The sequence below is a fragment of the Anomaloglossus baeobatrachus genome, chromosome 6 (assembly GCF_048569485.1).
Source record: "Anomaloglossus baeobatrachus isolate aAnoBae1 chromosome 6, aAnoBae1.hap1, whole genome shotgun sequence".
Classification (NCBI taxonomy): Eukaryota; Metazoa; Chordata; class Amphibia; order Anura; family Aromobatidae; genus Anomaloglossus; species Anomaloglossus baeobatrachus.
This window is the reverse complement of record NC_134358.1, coordinates 428,310,885-428,337,279: the sequence shown is the minus strand read 5'-3', so window position 1 is coordinate 428,337,279 and position 26,395 is coordinate 428,310,885. Positions and strand designations below refer to the sequence as shown.

General features: G+C 46.2%; 1 protein-coding gene across 3 annotated transcripts in view; it reads left to right on the top strand.

The window, feature by feature from the left end:
* MYRIP (myosin VIIA and Rab interacting protein) overlaps window positions 1–26,395 on the top strand; it is an 812,272-nt gene that overhangs the window by 504,970 nt on the left and 280,907 nt on the right. For all 3 annotated transcript variants that reach the window (XM_075315190.1, XM_075315188.1, XM_075315189.1), the window contains exon 4: window positions 24,794–24,930. In XM_075315190.1, the coding sequence (XP_075171305.1) occupies window positions 24,794–24,930 (137 nt within the window). The remainder of the gene's footprint in view (window positions 1–24,793; window positions 24,931–26,395) is intronic.

Below are 26,395 nucleotides of genomic sequence, written 5' to 3'. Positions count from 1 at the left end.
GGCGCGCAATTAGGGCGGTTTGACTGATGAATGATTTGGTCCATGTGGGTATTTAAGGGAATGTGCCACGGGGTACACACAACGTGTGGTGGCCCTTGAGAAAGGCAGCCGAAATGCGCGTCGGGCGGGGACCAGGACTAACTCCCCCTTATTCTGAATGCCAACTGGTATGTATGATCGCACTTGACTGCCTTTACGCTGTTTAACAGCAATAGGATTATTCATGAAGCAGTTGAATGACTGAGTGTGGTTACCCTTGAGGTATCAGAATACTGGGGACTCTTTTCCAACTTTGCGTTGCACCCTGCAGGTATGAACGTGGGAAAGTTTTCCCTTTATATATTAATGACCGTATTTCCTGCCAATATTGAGTGCATATATTGTTACTCTAATCCTGATCCCCACATTGTGAGGTTACTTCCTTGTATGCCTATACTTAATGTTACATCTGGGATAGACATGGTGTTTGTGATGTATTGTCCCTTTTATTATGTTAAATAAAAACCATATATTTAAATAAACTCCATTGTGTTTTGCACACATTTTGTAATTACATCACAATGTGTGCTGTGGGAACGTCACGTCAGTGCACCGCGGAGACTGGTGCAGAGTGTCGGGGAATGGGTTTGAGGTGAGTATGGGGTTTGTTTGTTTTTTTCCATGTGTAAGGGTTGTTTGCATGTATGTTGGAGGCTGTATGGGGGCTCATAATGTATATAGGGTGCTATGTGGGGGCTCAGAAATGTATATAGGATTCAATGTAGGGAGCTCCTACTGTATATAAGAGGCTATGTGAGAGCACATAAAGTACGGTATATAGGAGGCTATGTTGGGGCTCATGCTGTATTTAGGATGAGATGTGAGGATCAAAATGTATCTAGGAGGCTATGTGAGGCTCATAATGTATATAGGAGGCTATGTAGGGGCTCATACTGTATTTAGGAAGCTATGTACAGGCATACACTGAATTTAAAAGCTGTGATGGCTTATACTGTATATAGGGGGCTATCTATAGGCTCATACTGTATTTAGAAGGCTATGTACATGCGTATACTGAATTTAAAAGACTGATGTCTCACACTGTGTATAGAGGATCACATTGTATATAGAAGGGCTATGTGTGGGCTCATACTGTATATAGAGATGCTTTGTGAGGGCTCATAATGTATACTGAAGCTATATGGGGGCTCATACTGTATATAGGGGGCTTTGTGAGGGCTTATGCTGTATATAGGAAGTCTGTATGGGGGTTCATATTGTATATTGAAGGTTGTTTTCAAAAAATGGTGAATGAGGGGAGGGAAAGTATCAAGGAGGTTTTTATTTTCAATAAAGTATTTTTTGGTGTTTTTTTTTATTTTAGTTTTTTCTTACTGGGTTAGTAATATGGGTCTCTCCATTACTAACCCCAGGGCTTTGTCAGTTGTGTTTTTGAACACTACACAGCTTCCATGAACCTTAAAAACCATTATCCCGATTTCCAGAACACCAGGGCAATCGGGAACAACCAAAACGAAGTGCCAATATTGGTGCATCTTATGTGATCCTCCACTTCTGAGGTGGCTGTGGGCTGGTATTTTTAGGCTGTGAAGGGCCCAATAACAATGAACCTTCCCATCCTGATAAAATAGACAGCACCAGGTTGAGATTATCTCTGCCGGTTTGCAAAAATGAGGGATGGCACTTGGTGCCTACCAGTGTCGGACTGGCTACCAGAGGAACCTCCAGTAATACCAGTCCTGGCTGCGGTTACCTGGTTTTAACTCAGGAGCTCTCACCTGAGCTCCGGAGTTCAGCCTGGACAGAACTCGGGGTTTGCAGGACTGAACTGCAAGCGCTGACTGATTCCCCGGCAATTGCGGTTCAGGTCATGGCAGCTGCGGGCAGGCCGGGCTGAACTCCAGAGCTGCTGTTACCTGAGCTCCAAAGTTCAGCTTGGCTTGTCCGCAGCTGTGACATGAACTGAACCGCAATCGCCATGGAATCAGTCAGCGCTTGCGGTTCAGTCCTGCAAACCCCGAGTTCAGTCCAGGCTGCACTCCGGAGCTCAAGTGAGAGCTCCAGAGTTCAATCCAGGTAACTGCACCCAGGACTGGTATTACTGGAGGTTCCTCTGGTAGCCAGTCCGACTCTAGTAGGCACCACGTGCCATCCCCCCATTTTTGAAAACCGGCAGAGATAAAACCTCCGATTCTAGTGCCTACACCCACTTGAAGAAAATATGGTATTATATAATGCATTGCACTATTTGAAATGTGTTGTTATCTGTTTAGTGATTTGCATGCAAATGGATGAGTACAGACAAGGTTAACAGTTGGGAATAGCCCAGGATGGGAGGAACTGCATGGACATACAGGATGCAACTTCCTGGTAAAAACTAGAATAGGGTCCACTTTTGAGACAAGTAAGACCTAAGGTCTAACTACCATAGACCTGCATGTAAACGAGTGTAGAAAAATACATTGGATAAACCAGACATTAATAACTTAGTTTATAATCAAAGACCATGCAAATCATTTAATTTAGCAAAATTATCTACAAAAAAAAAAAATCACCACACAGAAAATGGCTAAGATACATTTAAAATTACCCCCGCACCCATAAAAACAAGGCAGTATGACTGCAGCAGCAATAAACATAATGGCACCAAACAAAATACCTGTACATCACAATAGTAAATCATAGGTGTGAAAGGTCAACGTAAACGAGTGTTCATGTGCAAACAGAAGAGACCATGTGTATTGAGGGGCGGACCTGGACTAGAATAGTTAGGATCAGCGCAGGTTCAAAAGAAGAGATGAGCGACCCTGTTCAATAAAGGTTTGCCAATTTCAAATTTGGTACGAGCCTTAGCCGGTTTAGCTCAGGCTCGTTTACTCGAACTCTTTCCCCAAAAATGGCAATGTACAGTTTTGTTTGAGCACGTTTTCAAAAAAATGCTTTTCGAATTACATGTTATGCTTTTGTATAGGATTGTGGTGCTGTATGATGACTGGGGGGATTTGTTTAATGAGTGGACGGGGTTGGGACACAGGAGAAGCCAGAGGCGGGCGGCGCCAATTTTTTTTTTCTTAACTTTATTTGTGGATATCCTTGCAGCCAACCATGGCTGCCAAAGTCACATGTCTGTCTGCATATAAAATGCAGACATGCAACGTCGGCGGTATTTTGTGAATGTTAAACATTAGGAAAGGTGCTACCACCAGGGCTGGGGGACAATTAGCTTAACTAGGGGTTTAACACTAGAAGTCCCAGAGAGGGGTCATTTAACATTTCTACCTTTGGAACCCAGAGATGGGTCGAATGACCTGAAGGATTTTAGCTAACATCCTATAGTCACCGTCTTTTGTTCTGTAATTAAGGCCATTACTGTCGCACCACAGGAGGTTGTTGTTTTCCATTGAGTTTAGCCATTTAGTCTCTAGTTAGTTCTATTCAGTTTGGACTAAGGGTCATTTGACCCTCTTTCGGGACTTCGGGGGAGCTTGAAATTTCTGGGACTTCTAGTGTTAATCATATGTAATTAAGATAGGTAGCAGAGCGATAGTGTAGAATAGGGATGTGCAGTGTAGGGAAAGGTACAGTAAGTGCCACAAATCTGCTGTAAATTTGCTAATGAACTGGATAAAAAGGTCTTGGCACTTTTCCCTGTCTGCTCCAAGTTATGCAGTGAACCACATTTCGATTTATTTGTACTTTTTAGTGCCTTCACAACATTGCCAACTCAAGCAGGAAATAAATAATTTATCTTTTGTGCCAGGTGTCTGACAGGTGTGGGCGTAGGGTTGCGAAACATCTGTTTGAAAGGGTACATCAACCATGAGTGGTAAATCATGATGAGGTTGGAGGTGTACGTGTGGGAAGTATTGTTAGTCAAAGCTCTAGTGAGCAAACACCGATCATCATATCCCAAGAGAAATGAGAATAACTTCCTTTACTGGACAGCCTACGCCACTAGATTTCTTTAACAGCCGCACATTGTTTCAACTTCGAAGTGAGGCTGATAAAAAGCATGTGCTAGAGTGGATTGCAAGCGCTGCATCGAGTGGCCTCTTCTCCTCTTCCTGCACCTTAACATCACACATAATTCATTCCTCAGAGGTGGTGCCATCTCAATTACACTTGTTTCCACCCGCATCACAAATCTCCAACCAGCAAACTGACTGTGGGAAACCACACATGGGCGAGTCTGCAGAGCTCTTCACACATTCTATCCCATGGGCATCAGAGGTCTCCTCCCAGACTCAAGAGGAGGAAAGCATCTACACTAGTGCCCAAAATCTTTGTCAATTGGATCTTGGCCCGGACGAAGTAGGGTCCGAGCAGGATCCCGACCCTCGTTAACTGACGTTAACCCCAAGGGGTGGAGGTGATGCTGATGAGACTTGGATACCTGAGGCGCATGCGCACTGTTATGTGATGTCATGTCAGGAAGAGGAGGACTGGGACAACATAGAGTCTTATGATGAAGCTGTAGATCCAACTTGGTGTGAACCCAGAGGCACTCAGCTGTGCAGCTCAGTAGATTAGGAGGAGAAGGGGGAGGAGGAAGACGAGGAGGTTACATTGGTGATTCTCACACAAGCATGTAGTGATGCAACCATGAGAAGTACTGCATCCTCAGCCACAACTCTAGCTGTGACCAGCAGTGGTCGCGGGTCCTCAGTTTGCCTATGACTCAGTAGAGGCGAAAATTCAAATAATTTGACAACCACATGCATGAACCGACATATGTTTAACCAATATGCATTATTGTGTGGATCTTACTGCGCTAAAATTCAGACTACCGTGTCTACCCAACCACCATCCACCAAATCAACTGTGTAACTGCATCTTCCTCTTCTTCCTCCTCCTGCATCACCGTTGAAACTATGCACACACAGGTCTGCGACCACAGAACATCCACTTATTTACCCACTACATTCGGGGTGAGTGAGAGCCCATCAGCTGTTACAGTAGTGACCATGTTTGGTGTTTTTGACCCATGCGAGACACCGAGTCTACATCCTGTGTGTTGCATGGACCATACCTCCCTGGCATGTAAACACACTCTGGGAAAATGGGGGGGGGGTTAATTGATGCCACTGTCCTGCTGTCTGTCTGCAATGTTTTTAATATGAAGACTGCAAGATGGGTCTCCAAGTTGTGTCTTGTCCATACTGGCAGAGGTGTGAGAGCAAGAGGCCTAATCCTGTCACTAATCCAACTTTTTATTTTAAAAAATTTAAATGTCAGGCCACATCATGTGTGTTGCATGGACCATACTTCCCTGCTGTGCAAACACACTATGGGGATATGGGGTGCAATTGATGCCATTGTCCTGCTGACTGCCTTAAAGGTTTTTAATCTTAAGACTCCAAGATGCTTCTCAAAATTTTCTTTTGTCTGTATTGCCAGGGTTCTGGGAGCAAGAGGCCTACACTTGTCACTCATTCATCTTTTGATTTTTAAAAGGAAAATGCCATGCCACATCCTGTGTGTAAGTTAATGCAATCAGACAGTGCTTAAATTAATATGCATTGGAGAATGCCAGGCCCAGTTTGATCAGTGTCTGTCTCCACTGAACTTGGAGCCAGGGAAGGACGTGTGTGATAACAGTGCAAACCAGGTGGCAGCACTACACCTGGGTGACCTCACATGTGCATTGCATGGATCACATGCTTAACCTGGTTGTACTGAAATTACTAGGGCACTATTCTGGCCTGGATGCACTGCTGCAGAAGGCATGGTCTCTGCTGTGCAAACACACTATAGGGAAATGGGGAGCGGGGGGGCAATCGATGCCCCTGTCCTGCTGTCTGCCTGAAAGGTTTTTAATCTCAAGACTCCAAGATGGGTCTCCAAGTTGTCTTGTCTGTACTTGCAGGGTATGGGAGCACCAGCCCTACACCTGTCTCTCATCCACCTCTATATTTCTTTTGTCAATAGTCTAGGAAGCTAATGGCAATGCCAAAACACTGGTGCTGCACTGTAAAAGGTATTTTTGCTGTTTTGGAAGCTTTTTAACCCCCCCTAAAGGTGTTTTCTCTGCCTTAGGTTTGGCCTCCCACTGAATCCAATAATGTTTGAAAAGTACGGCGAACGTAGCATTTGTTTGGTAAGGCTCGGTGAACCACACTTTGAAAGGTTTGCTAATCTCTATTCAAAAGTACTTGAGCACCAACCTCGGGCCTGAAGTTCTCAGGCAGGGAACTCAAGGTAGTGATCCAGGTCCGGCAACTTGGGTAATTGAAAAAAAAAGAAAAAAATTACCCTCACCAGGGCAATCGAGATGAGCAGGGTAAAGTTTCGGGATTATTGCATCTAATGGATGCGACAATCCTGGGCGGCTGCAGGCTGCTATTTTTAGGGTGCGGGGGCCCAATAAGCATGGGTCTCCCCAGTCTGAAAATACCAGCTTCCAGCTTTATCATTGCTGTGTATCAAAATCAGGGGAGACTACATGCTATTTCTTTAAATTATTTCTTTATATAATAAAAAAAGCCGCATGCAGTCCCTCTTATCTTGAAACATAGCCAAGATAAGTGCATGGTTGGGGGCTGCAGCCTGTAGCCATATGCTTTATTGCTGGGTATCATAATATGGGGAGACCGTACACCAATTTTTTTTATTTATTTTTAACCAATAGAGACGCACACAACGCCTCTGATTGGTTGCAGACAGACTGTCTGCAACCAATCACAGACACAGAGATTGGCAGAGGACAGGGGAAGCAGTGCATATGTATGATTTTAATGAGCGGCTTTGGAAGTAGCGTTACAGCCACACAGGAGACTATAACGGCAAGTATAATGCTCCTGCTCTAATCCCTCTATCCCTTCTACCACCATTTTAAAGTGCCGGATTCTGATCCTGATAAACTTATATGGGGACCAGCGTCTGGCCAGATATCCGGGATCAATTCAGGGCCGGAACCGATTTTTTTTCTTAAACCTGGTTGGACTCCCTGATTCCGAATATTTGTGAGTCTGCCCATCACTAATCATGAGGCATTAAATAGTACGTCATAATGAACAGGAACAGCATTGGCAAAAGTGGATTTTAGCAAGCCTAGAAGAGACTGAAGGGAAGGACAAGGTCCTGATTGCATACCAAGGAAGCTATTGAACTTTGCACAGGGTAAGCAGAAGTTCCAATAAAAGGGGATTGAACGGAAGGAATTGGATAAACAGGATTTTACCAAACGATTGTCTTTATTATAGGGAAAGCTACATGGTTGCCATATTGGGACAAGAGTTCCCCTATAGGAAGCTGAGGGTGCATTACAGCCAGGAGTCTCTGATCCTCATCAAATGGACTTTGAAGGAGCTAATGGGGAGTCATACAGACGTACCTTAGCCAGTAGGGTCTCCAAATTCAGCTGGGGACTGAAAGTAGGGGGTAGAGATGAGCGAGCCTCTGAAGGCTTGAGTTCGGTTCGCTTCATCGAACGGATGCCGTGTTTGTGTTCGGTTCGGCGAACCGTTCGACAAACCTCTCGAGCCCCATTGAAACCAATGGCAGGCAAACACAACACATAAAAACACATTATAAATGTACACATACAGTTAATAAACATTGCCATAACACTTACCTGTCTGTTACATCTCGTGGCTCTCCTGAGGCAAGGACTGAGGCAGTCTCCCATTCCTTGCCTGCCACGAGCACTCCTGCTCGGCAGCGCCGAAGGTCTGCCAGACTGCGCAGTGTGCAGGAGAGACCTTCTCAGAGAGGCAGCAGAAGGGTGACACCTAGTGGTTCTCCTGTTACAAGGAGTGAAGCGGTCTCCCATTCCTGGCCTGCCACAGACTCTCCTGCTCAGCGGCCCCGAAGGTCTGCGAGGCTGCGCAGTGTGCGGAGGTTTGCTGCTCAGGGAAGCAGTGAGATTCCCGTTATCTCTCCACATTGTGAGACCGAGGATCCCGCCTCTATTTCCCAGAGGCAGGAGGGTGAGCATGTGCAATGCGTGGTGGGTCCTGATTCGCTCACTGACGTCACACGGCTTGATGACAAGGCTGGTGACGTGGTGAATCCTGACTGGCCAGGCTGGGACGTCGTGGACCCTGATTGGGTCAAGTCCGTCATCTCCGCCTCGCGCCCGCCCTCGGGTGGAGCTGCACCTCCTTAAAAGCTCCCCCTGCCATCATGGCGGCGCGCGACCGTCCTTCTATGTTTGGATGTCTGGCAGCGTGCTGCCACGCCACTGCTCAGGCATTACTGTCTCTTGTGGGCTTGGCCCTTGCTGCTCCGGCAGTACCTCGTTTGCAGGCCATGTTCCTGCCTTGCTGCTCCGGCAGTACCCCCGTCAACAGGCCGTGTTCCTGTCCCAGGTGAGCTCCTCAAGTCTCCATTGGACTCACCTGGTTATTGAAAGCACACGTGCGTGGGCACCTCTGTGCTACCCTCGTGCCATATTCTCGTGACTTCCACTGGCACACGTGCGTGGGCACCTCTGTGCTTCCCCGTGCAACAGGTACACCGAGCCGTGAGATCTGTGCCATACAACCCTCACGGGTTAGGGCAGATCGGTGTACATAGATCGTCTGTGACATTCCAGACGATCGCTAGCAGCAACCCGCCCACTCTTCACCCACCATAGCGGCGGTCCCTTACACCGCACAGTGGACCTTGACCGGCGGAAGCAGTCCATTTCCCATCTTGGCACGCTTCCCCGGGTCCCCCTCGTAACATTACGGTCGCGCCAAAGGTCTGGCTATGGCTGAAGAGCAGCAGCAGTTGCTGCGTTATGTGCAGCAGTTGGAGTCACGATTGGCAGCAGTGGAGCAGTCTTCCTCCGATAAGACTACTCTGATGACAGTCGCCACCCAGGCGGCTACCCAGGCTGTGCTATTGGGTGGAAGGTCTCCTCGCCTTGCGCTTCCAGAGCGCTTTAGCGGCAACAGCTCTGAGTGCCGTGGTTTTATAAACCAGGTTACCACCTACTTAGAGCTGTCCGCGACTCTTTACGCTACCGAGAAGGCGAAGGTAGCCTTCGTCCAGTCCCTGCTCACAGGGAGAGCGCTGAAGTGGTCCACGCCGTTGTGGGAGCGCGGAGATCGTGTGGTGAATAACTTAGCAGCTTATCTTGGGGCCATGAGAATGGTGTTCCTCGGGCCTCAAGTCACCCACGATTCCGCGCTGCGCCTCCTACGACTTCGGCAAGGGTCTGCTTCAGTCGGGGACTTTGCTATACACTTTAGGACACTGGCCGCAGAGCTGGACTGGCCGGATAAGGTCCTTGTCCCTGTGTTTTGGGAGGGCCTGGCAGGGTTTGTCAAAGACGCACTGGCCACACGTGAGGTGCCTGCCACTTTAGAGTCCTTGATTCAGGTTGCCTCTCGCATAGACATCCGCCAGGCGGAGCGAAGGCTCGAGGTCTCTTCAGCACCCACGTCTTCTCGGCCTAAAAAGCGTCTGACTCCCGTCTTCCATCAGACAGGTCCCCCAGCCAGTCCTGTAGGCGACTCCGTGGAGTCAATGGAGGTGTCCAAGGTGGTCTCCTCTGCCCCAGGTTCTCGGTCTTGTGTCATCTGCTTTTCCTGTGGGCAGAGGGGACACATAGCTACCCTATGTCCCAAACCGTCGGGAAAAGACAGCGTCTAGTTTCTATCAGAGGGGGGACTCTAGACGCTACTTCTCCCTCTAGGTTGACTATCAGCGCCCAGTTGCAGTTCGGCACTACTCTCTTCTCTGCCCTGGCTTGCTTGGACTCAGGCGCTGAAGGCAATTTCATCTCGACCTCCCTGGCAACCCGATACTCAGTTCCCCTGGTTCTGTTGCCCAAGCCACTCAGGGTCCGGGTAGTCGACGGGTCCATACTACTCGATCCTATCACCCAGATCACCATCCCTCTCAGGATGGATGTACCACCGGGACACCATGAGCAGGTGTCCTTCCTGGTGCTTCCAGGGGGGACGGATGAGATCCTACTGGGCCTTCCCTGGTTGAGACAGCATGCTCCTATACTCAACTGGGCAACAGGGGAGATCTCATCCTGGGCAGGATCCTGTAAAGAGCACCTCGTGACTACCGAACCACCCGCTACCATTAGGTCGGTTGGGTCCTCAGGGAATACTGAGGGGCCGGGTTTACCGACACCTTATGAGGCCTACAGGGATGTCTTTTCCAAAAGGGCTGCAGATACTCTTCCTCCCCACCGGCCATATGATTGCCGAATAGACCTGAAGCCAGGCTCCGAGCCCCCTAGGGGCAGAGTGTATCCACTCTCTGCTCCAGAGACGGAGGCTATGTCCAAATATATTCAGGACAGCCTGGCGAAGGGGTTCATTCGCAAGTCTATTTCACCGGCTGGTGCAGGGTTCTTTTTTGTGCAGAAGAAGGAAGGGGATCTGCGCCCCTGTATCGATTACAGGGGATTAAATGCAATCACAATCAAGAACAAATACCCTTTGCCCCTCATTACTGAGCTATTTGATCGATTCCGCGGGGCAAAGGTCTTCACAAAGCTGGATCTACGCGGGGCGTATAATCTAGTGCGAGTCCGAAAGGGCGATGAGTGGAAGACCGTCTTTAACACCAGGGACGGTCACTACGAGTATCTAGTAATGCCCTTCGGACTCTGCAATGCCCCCGCCGTATTTCAAGACTTTGTGAATGACATTTTCCGGGATTTGTATCTTTCCGTGGTTGCATACCTGGATGACATTCTTATCTTCTCCCCCGATCTTACCACCCATCGGAGGGATGTCATCCGAGTACTTAAGAGGCTCCGCACCCATTCGTTATATGCTAAGCTGGAAAAGTGCGTTTTTGAACAGGAATCCTTGCCGTTCCTGGGGTACATAGTGTCCAGTCAGGGGTTAGCAATGGATCCGGGGAAGTTGGAGACAGTGATGAACTGGCCTGAGCCCCGCTCGCTGAAGGCGATCCAGCGATTCTTGGGGTTTATCAATTATTATCGCCAGTTCATTCCCAACTTCTCGACGGTGGCAGCACCCATCATTGCCCTTACCCGCAAGGGCGCTAATCCTAAAGCATGGACACGGGAAACGGTAGAGGCATTTCACACTCTCAAAACTCACTTCTCCAGAGCTCCCATCCTTCATCGTCCAGACATCTCCAAACCCTTCCTACTGGAGGTAGACGCCTCTTCGGTCGGTGCAGGTGCAGTCCTGTACCAGAAAAACGAACGAGGAAGGAAACATCCGTGTTTCTTTTTCTCCAAGACCTTTTCTCCGGCCGAGAGGAACTACTCCATAGGGGATAGGGAGTTACTGGCGATGAAACTAGCATTCCAGGAATGGCGGCATCTCCTGGAGGGTGCGAAGCATCCATTTGAGGTTTTTTCTGACCACAAAAACCTCACATACCTCCAGACAGCACAACGCCTGAACCCAAGGCAGGCCCGTTGGTCTTTATTCTTCTCCCGGTTCCGCTTTATTATCCGCCACCTGGCCGGTGAGAAGAACGTACGGGCCGATGCCTTGTCACGTTGTATGGTTGTGTTGGAGGAGGACGAGGAGGAGCCTCGTCTTATACTACCCCCGGACAGCTTGAGGATGGTCACTCCCACTTCTTTGGACCAGGTGCCACCTGGCAAAACCCTCGTTCCCCCTGAACTACGGAACGAGGTGCTATCGTGGGCCCATGCCTCCAAGGTCGGGGGTCACTTTGGGGTCAAAAGGACCAGAGACCTGGTGACCAGGCATTATTGGTGGCCGAGACTACCCCAGGACATACAGGAATATGTGGGAGCCTGTATGTCGTGTGCTCGGAATAAGCCGTCCCGGCAGAGACCGGCAGGTCTTCTTCACCCACTGCCAGTGCCGGATCGTCCCTGGGAAGTGGTGGGGATGGACTTCCTGGGAGATCTGCCCAAGTCAGCAGGGCACAGGGTCGTATGGGTCATCACGGACCACTTCTCTAAAATGGTCCACTTGGTGCCTCTCCCACGACTCCCGACGTCACGTGCTCTCGCCACCTTGTTCATTCGGCATGATTTAGGTTGCATGGCATCCCTGACAAGGTGGTGAGCGACCGGGGTCCCCAGTTCGCGTCTTGCTTCTGGAGAGAGCTCTGTAAGCTCCTGCAGATAGAGCTGAACATCTCCTCCGCATACCATCCCGAGACCAATGGACTAGTGGAGAGGACTAATCAGACCTTGGTAACTTACCTCCGCCATTTTATATCCGCGCACCACGACAACTGGGCTAACCTCCTTCCTTGGGCCGAATTTGCCATTAACAATTCGGTCCATGAATCCTCTGGCCAGACTCCGTTCCTACTCAATAACGGACAACATCCCAGAATCCCGGTTCTGATGCCCATTACGTCACCCGATACTAGAGTGGAGGATTGGGCGACCAAGGCCCGGGAGATCTGGGATGACACCCAAGAGGCTCTTAAAAGGGCTAAAGACCGGATGGTGACAACGGCTTGTGTTCGCCGCCGCCCTGCACCATCCTTCGCCCCTGGTGACCTAGTATGGCTGTCCTCTAAGAATGTTAACCTACGGGTACAGGCAGCCAAATTCGCCCCTAGGTATCTGGGTCCGTTTAAAGTACTACAGCAGGTAAACCCAGTGGCATATCGACTCCAGCTCCCTCCACGCTGGGCTATAGCCAACACCTTTCACGTGTCCCTCCTGAAACCCGTACGACTTAATAAATTCTCGGGGTCCCTGCCGGCTCAAACCGACTCCCCGTCCGACGACCCTGAGGTGGCAAAACTTGTGGAGACAAAAGTCATACAGGGCAAGAGGTACTACCTCGTGGAGTGGGCCGGTCGTGGTCCGGAGCATAGATCCTGGGAGTTGGAGGATCATATCCGCGCCCCGGGTTTGATAGCGGCCTTCGAGCACGGACAGGGGGGGGGGCCTAGACGGGGGGGGGTAATGTTACATCTCGTGGCTCTCCTGAGGCAAGGACTGAGGCAGTCTCCCATTCCTTGCCTGCCACGAGCACTCCTACTCGGCAGCGCCGAAGGTCTGCCAGACTGCGCAGTGTGCAGGAGAGACCTTCTCAGAGAGGCAGCAGAAGGGTGACACCTAGTGGTTCTCCTGTTACAAGGAGTGAAGCGGTCTCCCATTCCTGGCCTGCCACAGACTCTCCTGCTCAGCGGCCCCGAAGGTCTGCGAGGCTGCGCAGTGTGCGGAGGTTTGCTGTTCAGGGAAGCAGTGAGATTCCCGTTATCTCTCCACATTGTGAGACCGAGGATCCCGCCTCTATTTCCCAGAGGCAGGAGGGTGAGCATGTGCAATGCGTGGTGGGTCCTGATTCGCTCACTGACGTCACACGGCTTGATGACAAGGCTGGTGACGTGGTGAATCCTGACTGGCCAGGCTGGGACGTCGTGGACCCTGATTGGGTCAAGTCCGTCATCTCCGCCTCGCGCCCGCCCTCGGGTGGAGCTGCACCTCCTTAAAAGCTCCCCCTGCCATCATGGTGGCGCGCGACCGTCCTTCTATGTTTGGATGTCTGGCAGCGTGCTGCCACGCCACTGCTCAGGCATTACTGTCTCTTGTGGGCTTGGCCCTTGCTGCTCCGGCAGTACCTCGTTTGCAGGCCGTGTTCCTGCCTTGCTGCTCCGACAGTACCCCCGTCAACAGGCCGTGTTCCTGTCCCAGGTGAGCTCCTCAAGTCTCCATTGGACTCACCTGGTTATTGAAAGCACACGTGCGTGGGCACCTCTGTGCTACCCTCGTGCCATATTCTCGTGACTTCCACTGGCACACGTGCGTGGGCACCTCTGTGCTTCCCCGTGCAACAGGTACACCGAGCCGTGAGATCTGTGCCATACAACCCTCACGGGTTAGGGCAGATCGGTGTACATAGATCGTCTGTGACATTCCAGACGATCGCTAGCAGCAACCCGCTCACTCTTCACCCACCATAGCGGCGGTCCCTTACACCGCACAGTGGACCTTGACCGGCGGAAGCAGTCCATTTCCCATCTTGGCACGCTTCCCCGGGTCCCCCTCGTAACACCTGTCCTTGTGACACGTCCTGCACTCTGTCTCCCGCCGCTTTTCTTCCGATAATCGCTACGTCCTCCTGGTAACCAGCACTGATGAAAGGACCTTCCGTGATGTCAAAAAAAGCATGTGACCAGTCACGTGTCTATTATCTCATTGGCTATAGACTGGTCACATGGCTAGACGTCATTGCTAGGTCCTGTCAGTGCATCTCTCCGGTACGCGGTGCTCGTTTGTGCATCCCCGTGTATCAGCGAGATGCTCTGGCACATGGTCGGCTCCCCGTTCCGTTATTCACCGGCTGCCACAGCCGGTCAATAACGGAGATCACCATTGCTATAGAAACGCGCCTGTCAGCGGTGATGTCACCACTTACAGCACACAGCTGCTGCTCACTCACTGAGTGATATAGACTGCACGGGAAGCAGCATCTTCCTCCCATGCAGCGCTGTCTGATGTAGCAGAGCTGCATGGGTTGAAGTAGAAAGAAGACAGAAGACCATGGATCGTGGAGGGATGCGAGGAAGTAATGAACATGGAGTCTCTAAGTGTGTCTGTGTATTTATTTCTATTAAAGTATTTTTTCTCTGTGTGGTGTCTTTTTTTTAACCCTTTATTGGAGATTCTTAATAGCCGGGTCAAACTTGCCTGACATTAAGAATCTCTGACTTAATACTAGCTAGTAAAACAAAGCTAGCATTAACTCATTATTACCCAGCAAGCCACCCGTCAGCAGGGCAGCTGGAAGAGTTGGATACAGCGCCAGATGATGGTGCTTCTATGAAAGTGCCATTTCTGAGGCAGCTGTGGACTGCAATTCGCAGCAGAGGGGCCCAGAAAGCTCGGGCTAACCTGTGCTGAAGATTCCAATCCCCAGCTGCCTAGTTGTACCTGGCTGGACACAAAAATGGAACGAAGCTCATGTCAATTTTTTTTTTTAATTATTTCATGAAATTCATGAAATAATTAAAAAAAGGGCTTCCCTATTTTTTTTGTTCCCAGACGGGTACAAATAAGCAGCTGGGGGTTGGGGGCAGCCGTACCTGCCTGCTATACCTGGCTAGCATACAAAAATATGGTGAAGCCCACGTCATTTTTTTGGGGGGCAAAAAACTCCTGCATACAGTCCTGGATGGACAAAAAAAATAGGAGTTGCCCAGCTCACCTAATCTGATAGAAGTCCAGATGCCATGGATAGTGCACGGAGGAAGAAAAAGGTCAGCCAGTCCTTGTAGGAATGATAAAAGGGAAATTCACCAGCACTTAGGTCCAGGCAAAATGTTTCTTTAAAATGAAAATTCTTTATTTACATATCATTAAAAAGTCCATACTATGGTGATCAAGCCCATGTCAGAGAGGATGCGTTTCGAACATCCAGTTCTTTATCTAATGGATGCGGCAATTCCAGGCAGGCTGCTGAGTGATATTGTTAGGCTGTAGGGCTCCCCATACCGTGGTGCTCCCCATCCTGACAATACCAGCCTCCAGCCGTGCGGCTTTATCCTGGCTGGTATCAAATATGGAGGAACCGCATTTTTTTTTTTTTTTATTATTTATTTTACTGCATGATACAGACCCGCCCGCCGTTGCAGTGAGACAGCTGTCACTCATCGTGAGTGCGTGTCTGACTGCAACCAACCATGGGCGCCGGTGGGCGGGAAAGCACGGAATACCTGATTGAATAATGAAGCGGCAGCCATTTTCTAAATAAGAAAAGACGCCGCAGATTTGTGACAGCTGTGCTGCGAGACGCCCGTGATTGGTGAGTAGGAAAGAGAGAGGGATTGTGCTGGGGACGCAGGACGCATGCAGATAGCAACGTGTGCACATAGTCTTACTGTGAAAAGCCACGTTTTTGTTGATCGAACCACTCTTGAACGTAACTGGAACTGTCAAGCTTTAAGCAAAAAGTTCAAGTTTGAGCTCGAGCTCGAACACCCCGCAAAATCACTCGAACATGAAATTGGCGACCCTCGAGCCTTGAACATCGCTCAACTCTAGTAAGGGGCTGGATCATTACATCTCAACTTGTGCGATCCTCATAATGATTTGTTGGACTTTTGTGAATTGGAAGGAATGTAATGTATCATATGTAACCAAAAAGTTCCTATAACTGTACTACAAATGAAGCATTCATGAAGTGTTGTGCCTACTATCTGATATACATAGGTCTTATCAAGGTAATGTTCAGTAAACAGGAGTTTATTTTTCTGGTTAGCGATGTCGTTGCATGTAAAGCCCCCTCTAGACTGACAGGTTTCTCCTTATACGTGTATATAGGGACCTGTCAATTTAGTTGAGCGGGGCAGGAAGAAGCCAACAAGGTGATGATTAGTCATCTTAGTCACCTAATCCTCTGCTGGCATTAAAAATATGTCTTCTCTGAAGCATGGCAGCGTTCCAGAGCAAGCATACAGTACTTGTCTCAATGATGGAGTTGGTCTATGATTTAGCTGACAGGTTCTATTTAACTGTCTCACTAATACTATATTTTTGGAATATCTTCCAGAGCAAAACACCCTATTTCTGCCCAGTATGCAAAGCCATGGACATATCACAAGGTTCAACTCCATGCAAGTGATTAAAGTCCAGAATGTATTGTAGATAACATTACAATCCATTTATGCATTTAACACAATATCCAAAAGAAGTTTCTGGTATTTCATACTCACCAGTTCCTGGGTGCTCACATACAGAGAGGCATCTTATAGGGCTTCTTCAGGTGTCTTGGATCCATTTATAGCTGAAAATATCCAAGTACATGTATGTATCCAAGATAATATGTATAATCACTAGATTCAGTTTAGGAGAATAAAAGCAGTTTTATCAGTCAGTAAAATAATACAAGTTTTGACACAATCTGAGTTTGTAGATGGAGAAGAGCTCAGAAGGGTGCCCCTGCCCAAACCACAGCCTTGAGATAAACTGTGGAAAATGAAGCGCAATAGGGTCTTACCCCGGTAGCAAGGGGGGATGAAGAGGGGTGGTATTACTCACCTATAGGGGTTGTGAAAGTCACAACTCCTATAACAGCATGTAAGTTACTCCAAGCCACGGCTGCGGTCCCCAAAATGGCAGATAACAGAGAGTAGTAGAATAGGGTGTCCAAGCCGCGCCAATGACTAGCCGATCATGAAGATTGTAGATTAATGTTGCTTTTATTCAATACACAGGTCAACGCGTTTCGGGAGACACAGCTCCCTTCCTCAGGACAGACTGGCAAGAAACATCAAATCTGCCGGCAGATGTGATGTTTCTTGCCAGTCTGTCCTGAGGAAGGGAGCTGTGTCTCCCGAAACGCGTTGACCTGTGCATTGAATAAAAGCAACATTAATCTACAATCTCCATGATCGGCTAGTCATTGGCGCGGCTTGGACACCCTATTCTACTACTCTTTGTTACAAACCACAGCCTTCTGTGTACATTGTCTATTGACAGTAAGCTGCTTTTCAGGCAAGGGGGCATGGTTGGACAAGCGCTCAATTGTCATGTAGTCCAAGCAGTGATAATCTACTGGTGATAAAACCTTAATTCTATGCAAACAACAGCACACAGCCTGATGTGACACATCCCAAAAATCTGTCTCAGCCCAAACCTCATGCTGGCCTCGGATTACATAGCAAACACCTCCTGACAGATTCCCTATAATAAAAATGTTACGGTAGTCTCATTGTAATATAGTGAAAATGTATCCTTAAGTTCAAATTGAAATACACAGTAAATATTGTACAATTGATAAGTGGTGGTTTGTAGACAATCAATGTCCTCGGCCTTCGGGTCATCACTGTTATTATTACGTGTAAACTGTGCTGACAAATTCTAAAGTAGAAATTTAATTGCAATTTCATTTCAGCACAAATGTTCTGCCTAATTGGATGAGTTATATTTGAGACAAAACATGACAATATTCGCTGTGACTGATGGCCCGAATGGCCTTTAACTTCCTGCATCTATTATACGCTTGAATTCAATAATGATTCTCACTATGTATTGTCTGATTATGGAAAAATAACAATGTTCTGCAGTGTAGAGAGAATTCATCAGTACGGCACATTGATGACACAACCAGATGAAGCAATTATGTGAAGTAAATGGCCACAGCCTTCCGGAGCCAGATCACTACCTTCCTGATACATCTCTGAAGGCTTTTGTTTTAGAATTGATCCGCATATTTATATCAATGAATGTGATTTTAGTCTTCTGAGTGGGATCATACGCTTACTTTGACAAACTTTTTGGAAAATATGCCAAAGGTAATTGGATTTTTAAAAATCATATTGTAACTTACCTAAAGTATCATAATTTTGGTCATAGTTGTGACTTTCTGTCTTATTGACTTCTTAAGGGCTACAGAAATGTCTATGTTTATGTGTGCACGTTGTGTACTGGCCCTGCAGAAATTTCTGCAGCGATTTGAACAGCACACGTGCGCTTCAAATCGCTGCAGAAAGAGTCCGTAGTGAAAAAAAAAAGCCGATTCCATGCGCTCTGCCTGCAGCCCCTCCCATAGACAGAGCAGGGGCTGCAGGCAGAGCGCAGGGAAGAAGTGACATGTCATTTCTTAGAATGCGTGCTTTGGGCAGCAGCCGAAGTGCTGCGCTCTAATACGCCACATGCGCATAGATTATGCTGGGGACGCAGGACGCATGCAGTTACGCAACGTTCGCACATAGCCTTGCTGCTTGCTCTGGGGTTGACAAGGCAGAATTGAGCAAGCAATAATATTATATTAACATTAAAGCATCAGTGTCATGGGTATTTCACAGGTGACAGACAGTCATGTGGTTTCTGGCAATAGAAGGTCACAGCATTTGTCTGCACAAAACGCTCCCTGACTTTCCATTGTTTCTGTGGTCAGTATTCAATTTATTAGGTAACTTTCCTGCTGGATTTTCATCTCTCCTCCTTTTGGCCCCAGCAGAAGCTCACCTTCCACTCAGCTGCTGACCATCAGTATTCTCTTGGTGCTTAAATACTTCCTACTTCCCTGGACTGGTGCTGGTGATAGTATTCAGCTCTTTCTAGCTCTGGTTGCAAGCGGGTGGCTTGCTCTCGTCTGTAGTAGTGTTTCTGAACTCCTGCCTGTGGATAAGTAGTTCATGCTTTTTCCCCTGTTTGTCCCCCATTGTGTCTTCCTTTAGCGTTTACTGGGGTTCATGAAAAGTTAATCCCACCAGTTCCCTATTTAAGGTCCAGCACTAGGAATACCTAGGGTCAGGTATACCTAGCATGACAAGCAGTGATTTTAACTATTTCAGGACTGCTCATAGACTTCAAATTTTTGGCAGTCCTCTTTTATTCCTGCTCTGATTATTCTAAGCAGTCTAATCAGTTCTAACAAGATATTGAAGCTGTAGGGCAGGGAGTTAACTAACAATCAGCCAGATTTTCCACACAGAAGATAATCATGAACCATCACTTGTGTATACAAATTAGTCCGGTTTCACATTTGCGTCCTTTTAACGGAAACGAAATCCAGCACAGATGCAGTACAGTTCATTTATTTACAGTGGAAGCGCAACACCATGCGGTTGTCTGCTTCATACATAACCGCATGTGTCCACATGGTGTTGCGCTTCCACTATAAGTAATTGAACTGTACTGCATCTGTGCTGGATTCTGTTTCCGTCAAAATGACGCAAATGTGAAACCGTCCAAAAGGAAGCACTCGCCCTGCTTTAATCTCCAAACCCAGTGATCATGTGATCGCTGACTGCAGGGAGGGAGCAGGAGCTGCAAGATCCTAAGGAACCTGGAGAGGTCTACTATGTTTCCATGAGGCTGAAATTCCATTGTATGTGGGCTTATTATAAGATGTCCAGTCATCAGCAAAAAAGAGATATACTTTGTATTAGAATGTCTCACCCCCAGAGGTCTTTCAAGATATTATGGAAGTACAGTTTATAAAATAAATGAAAAAAAAGTAAAAATATAAGCAAAAGTGAACAAAAAATTAAAAAAAAGAGACACTACCAGTCTAAATCGCTGTTTTTAGTGCTGCCGCCATTGAAAAAATATGTTCCTCTTCATCTCTAAAAATAATTTCTATGGAAAGGGAACTCAATTTAAATGGTTTTATTTGTCTTTTGGTACGTTGGTAGTAAATACAAACTAAAAAAACTAAAAAGTGAAACCATCACGTGTATCTTAATTTTCCTTATGTTTTCCCCACAGTAAAAATTTAAAAAAGTAATCTAAAAAGAGCATAAAGTGATGCCCCATGTGTCAAGAAGAAAAAGGCAAAAATTATTTGAATATCTCAATGAGGACAATATATTGGGCCATTGTATGTATGTACATATGTATGCCAATAAAAATAAACAAAAAAAAACAAACAAAAAACCTTGGTCAAGATGAGGTTAATGATCCGATCATGAACTGGTTAACGTGAACCTGTCAGGTCCAATATACACCCAGAACCATGAACAGTTCTGGGTGCATATTGCTATTCTCTGCCTAACTGTCCATGTGTCTGGTAGCATAAATAAAGGGATCTTTAGAAAAAGTATTTCTAAAGATCTTATTTCGTATGCTAATGAGCGAGGGTACTAGTCCCCTGGGCGTTAGTTCCCCTGGCTAGTCGGTTCCATTAGCATGTTAGTACACCCTTGTGGGCGTGCTAAGATGCTAATAAATGCGCAGTTCCTGAGGATGATCTCACTCACCTCTCCGCTGCCATTGCCACCCGATGCTGGATTTCAGCTCAGTGCGAATGATCCTGGACTTTCGGTCATGTGCAGTACTTCAGTTTGAAGCCAGGATGCGTACTTCCGGTTTCATAGTGCATATTATCGAAACTCCGGGGTCATACGCGCTGAGCCGAAATCCAGTGTCGGGCAATGATGGCGGCGGAGAGGTGAGTGACATCATCCTGTGACGCTGCTGTGGTGCCCCTGAGTGTCAGGTGCCATAGGGTATTACATCTAACCCCGGATTTCTGGAAGACCAGTGCCGGTAAACACCACAACAAACACACAAATCCACGCCCTTTTCCCTAGACTGGATAACAGGCTAGAGGCAGATCTAATGGATGGCCACCTATTGGTTGGTAATATAATATTAGCCACTGGTACAGTATCGCAGTTCAGACAGGTCAGAAAAAGCAAGATGGGTACAAAAAAATAATACTTAACTTTTAGTAAATATTCCTTAAAAGGAAGTAAGGGATCCTCACTTCAAAAAAAGTTATCCATAAAAGTGCCACATACCACATATCCCCTTTAGCATGTCTCAGGGGCTCAAATGGCCAGTACATTTATGGTGGTTGTCCTGTTCTTGTGCAGACTGCACTGTTCAGTACACCTATTTTGTTATCTTCTATTAAGTCCTGGTTTGCTGGAATATTTATTAAAAGATAAGTATTATTTTTTTTTCCCATCTTTTTTTTTCCCACCTATTGGTTGGGACTCATCCAATCCACTAGTCAGAAACCTACGAGGAGGAGGGGCTAGTCAGTGGAGTGATGGGAGACGGACATGTTGTCAAGCAGAAGTCAGTTAGACGTTTAGTCAGTAAGATGTCAAGTCAGAAGTCAGTACACAGATGGAAAGTGTAAAGTGACTGATTGAGTAAAAGGAGTAAGGTTGCCAGGGAGAATACGGTGAGTGTACTCACTGGACTGAGCACCGGCAGGGTCCGAGCCCTAGTTCAGGAGGACGCTTCAGGCTCACCTGATAAAAACCTGCCCGGTGAGGGGACCATCAAGGACTTCACTGACGTTAGTGTCCAGGGCACAGCAGCAAAGAGGGAACCCAGGAATGGGGACAGAGGTCCTACCCAAGAGAGGTTCAAGCTGCCTGCCATACAGGCCAAAACTGTGACAACAGGAGGGGATCCCAAAATGCTTCAGGCCACGGGGACCCACCACCTACAGAAGGGTGAATGGAAGTAAAGCTCACCAGGTCACTACACCGGCACTGGAACAAAGGGAATACCGGATTGGTAGAGACCAGCACCAACCAGGTTGCAGCCACTCCAAACCAGTGAGTAAAGCACAAGTTAAACCTCAGCCCCTGTGTTCTCTGAATTCTTCATATACGTCTGCATCTCCATACTACAACCACCATCATCCTCCCCTGGTGCTTAGCTCTACTTGCAGAGAGCCATAATATAGAAGCTGCCCAATACCACCAGCCCCAGCAGTGAGAGACTTTGCAGCTGCGGCTTTACCTGCAGTTAGGTCCAGAAATATTTGAACAGTGACACAATTTTCGCGAGTTGGGCTCTGCATGCCACCACATTGGATTTGAAATGAAATCTCAACAACAGAATTCAAGTGCAGATTGTAACGTTTAATTTGAAGGTTTGAACAAAAATATCTGATAGAAATTGTAGGAATTGTACACATTTCTTTACAAACACTCCACATTTTAGGAGGTCAAAAGTAATTGGACAAATAAACCAAACCCAAACAAAATATTTTTATTTTCAATATTTTGTTGCGAATCCTTTGGAGGCAATCACTGCCTTAAGTCTGGAACCCATGGACATCACCAAACGCTGGGTTTCTTCCTTCTTAATGCTTTGCCAGGCCTTTACAGCCGCAGCCTTCAGGTCTTGCTTGTTTGTGGGTCTTTCCGTCTTAAGTCTGGATTTGAGCAAGTGCAATGCATGCTCAATTGGGTTAAGATCTGGTGATTGACTTGGCCATTGCAGAAGGTTCCACTTTTTTGCACTCATGAACTCCTGGGTAGCTTTGGCTGTATGCTTGGGGTCATTGTCCATCTGTACTATGAAGCGCCGTCCGATCAACTTTGCGGCATTTGGCTGAATCTGGGCTGAAAGTATATCCCGGTACACTTCAGAATTCATCCGGCTACTCTTGTCTGCTGTTTTGTCATCAATAAACACAAGTTACCCAGTGCCATTGAAAGCCATGCATGCCCATGCCATCACGTTGCCTCCACCATGTTTTACAGAGGATGTGGTGTGCCTTGGATCATGTGCCGTTCCCTTTCTTCTCCAAACTTTTTTCTTCCCATCATTCTGGAACAGGTTGATCTTTATCTCATCTGTCCATAGAATACTTTTCCAGAACTGAGCTGGCTTCATGAGGTGTTTTTCAGCAAATTTAACTCTGGCCTGTCTATTTTTGGAATTGATGAATGGTTTGCATCTAGATGTGAACCCTTTGTATTTACTTTCATGGAGTCTTCTCTTTACTGTTGACTTAGAGACAGATACACCTACTTCACTGAGAGTGTTCTGGACTTCAGTTGATGTTGTGAACGGGTTCTTCTTCACCAAAGAAAGTATGTGGCGATCATCCACCACTGTTGTCATCCGTGGAAGCCCAGGCCTTTTTGAGTTCCCAAGCTCACCAGTCAATTCACTTTTTCTCAGAATGTACCCGACTGTTGATTTTGCTACTCCAAGCATGTCTGCTATCTCTCTGATGGATTTTTTCTTTTTTTTCAGCCTCAGGATGTTCTGCTTCACCTCAATTGAGAGTTCCTTAGACCGCATGTTGTCTGGTCACAGCAACAGCTTCCAAATGCAAAACCACACACCTGTAATCAACCCCAGACCTTTTAACTACTTCATTGATTACAGGTTAATGAGGGAGACGCCTTCAGAGTTAATTGCAGCCCTTAGAGTCCCTTGTGCAAATACTTTTGGTCCCTTGAAAAAGAGGAGGCTATGCATTACAGAACTATGATTCCTAAACCCTTTCTCCGATTTGGATGTGAAAACTCTCATATTGCAGCTGGGAGTGTGCACTTTCAGCCCATATTATATATATAATTGTATTTCTGAACATGTTTTTGTAAACAGCTAAAATAACAAAACTTGTGTCACTGTCCAAATATTTCTGGACCTAACTGTATATAGCCGCATACCACAAGTGGCGTCACGAAAAATACTTTATTTTTATTTTTTCCTTGTACAATACCCTTTTTTAAGCGGCCACCCGTGATACATCCCAGTGAAGTCAAGCCCCGGAACTGAGTACCCCAAAGCCCTGGGGTGTGTCACTGCAAATTCATTAGCATGTTAGCACATCCACAGGGGCGTACTAACATGCTAATGGAGCGGACTAGCAAGGCAAGCAATGCCCTTGGGACTAGTACCCTCACTCATTAGCATATGGTAAAAGATATTTAGAAATACTGTTTCTAAAGATCCCTGCTCGTGGTTCTGTGTGAATATTGGACCTGACAGGTTCCCTTTAAGTTCTGACTTAGGCACAAAGTCACTGATTCATAAGTGTTGTTTCTTCAGTTTTCTGCAGTGATTTGATCCTTTTTAGTGACTTCAGTAGTTGCGCCTTATTCTCTAAATGTTTTGCGCCATTTTGAAAGTTGTTCTTTTTAAGTCTATTTTTCTTTTCCTCGACAACTTTGCTTCTCCAGATGTGTTAGATAGATTCATGAAATGTGACTCTTACTAAATGAGTAAAGTTTCTAGAGGGGTTTTCAATTTGGCACATTTTTGTGGCTTTTTACGGAATTTGTAACTTTTGGTGCTAAAAAGCCACAAAAACTGGTCACAGTGAAAAATAAAGTATATTTTTTATTTTGTGCCAAATTTATGTACCGTGTGTGTCATTTTGAAGAATTTGGCAGCAAAAAATGCAAAAAAATGCAAAAAAAAATGTCAGCAAATACCATAAAACAAAAAAAAAAGAAACATGACTTCAAGACGTCACACATGATTAATCGCGCCCAAAATATTTATATGTGCAGATACTTTATTTGCAAAATATTGACTGTAACTCACCTGGGAAATAAAGAGAAATGAGAAATACTTTACGACAAAATAAAGAGTTGACCATATCCAAGCATACTGAATACTGTTTATTATGATCATGTATAATACTTCATATTATGAAGTTACAATGTTAACTCATTTGAACCTTCTTTATGGTCTTTGTCCTTACAGGCTTTTGAGGACCCAATCATTGGAATGGTACTACAACAATGTGAAAAGCCGCTTTAAACGTTTCGGCAGTGCCAAAGTATTGAAGAATTTATACAGAAAGCACAGGTTGGAGACAGGAGCCTGTGCAGAGATTTCAGGTAAGATACTTTTCTATTATTTGAAGAGTGTTAAATAATTTTTTTACTAGAAAAAAGTCAAGGTGCAACTGTTATGGTCAGGAGACCACAAAAGATCTTGCAAAAATCCCATAAAAAATGGTAGAAGATAATGCACAAGAGTTGTTGCAAACTTTGCTGGCTGCATTCCACTGACTAAACAAACACAACTAGAAGTAGCGGTGGAGCGTTCCTAACAAACCTAGATGCCTCGTCACCACCGGAGAATTAACTAAGCTCATAGATGGAATGAGGAATCCTGAATTCCCTCAGAGCAGCCCCAAAGGAAAGTCAAAGCTCCCAACATATAACGACGGTGATGTAAGAAAAAACAACACACAGATGGTAGATATAGAATTAAGCAAAGTGAGGCCCTGCTAGCTAGATAACAAAGTATAGGATAGATTGCTGGTTGCAGCCAGTAAAAACCCTGAATAATACCAGCACTTGATAATCAAAAATTCCCTTAAAGATCACACGATCTTCCTCCCACTATATCAGGAACTCTTGTGCAAATACATTTAAATAGAAAATGCAAAATATAATACAAAAGATCTTAACTACAAAAACACATGGGATACAAAGATACAAATCCTGATCAGACAGGGAGTAACAACTCCCTTTCTTGCTGGGAATAAATAGTCCTCCAAAAATAGTGCAGGAAGACCACTTATTCACTTGCAAGAAACAAAAGGGAATATTCTCAAACACAGATTTAGAAAAAGACATAGATTAAGCAGAAACACCCTTCATTGCAAATTCAGACTTTACCCAAGCCCAGACTAAGAGAACAAAATATTTATCAGGCATTGCTACAGACTCAGGATGACATGGAAGCAAAACCTGATGCAAAGGAATGAAAAACCGCTGTGGAAATAATGTCTGGAATATCCAAAAAGGCACTGAAAAAAGGTAAAACAAAACCTACAGGGAAAGGCAATAGCCTAAAGGCTGGAGAAAAAATGTCAGGGCATCTTAACATGGAACAAAAACAATTATCACCGGCAAAGGTTAGACAGAGACTTCCTTGCTATATCCCCCCAGGCTGGACTCCATAGGCTTCTTGAAACAGCAATCATCTCTAACACCTGTCTGAGTGACAGATGCAGAATCAGACTCACTACCAGTACTAGCCACCAGAGGGAGCCCAGAAACACTCCCAGGAACAGCACCATCTATGATGATATTCACAACATGCATCTCTTAAAGCCTCATACTTTAGCCAACAATTTTTCATTAGTATAAAGTGCTTAGAAAGTATTTTAACATTAATCTATAACTTGAGCAAGCCATATTTTGTCAAAATAACCCAAATATAGCCTACCAATAGATTAGGATATAGGCCTTTTTATGTGAACAAAATAGGCATTTGGGGGTAAAAATTGTATTAATAAATTAACCTCTTTAAAGGGAATCTGTTGCCAGGATTTTGCTATTCCATCTGAAA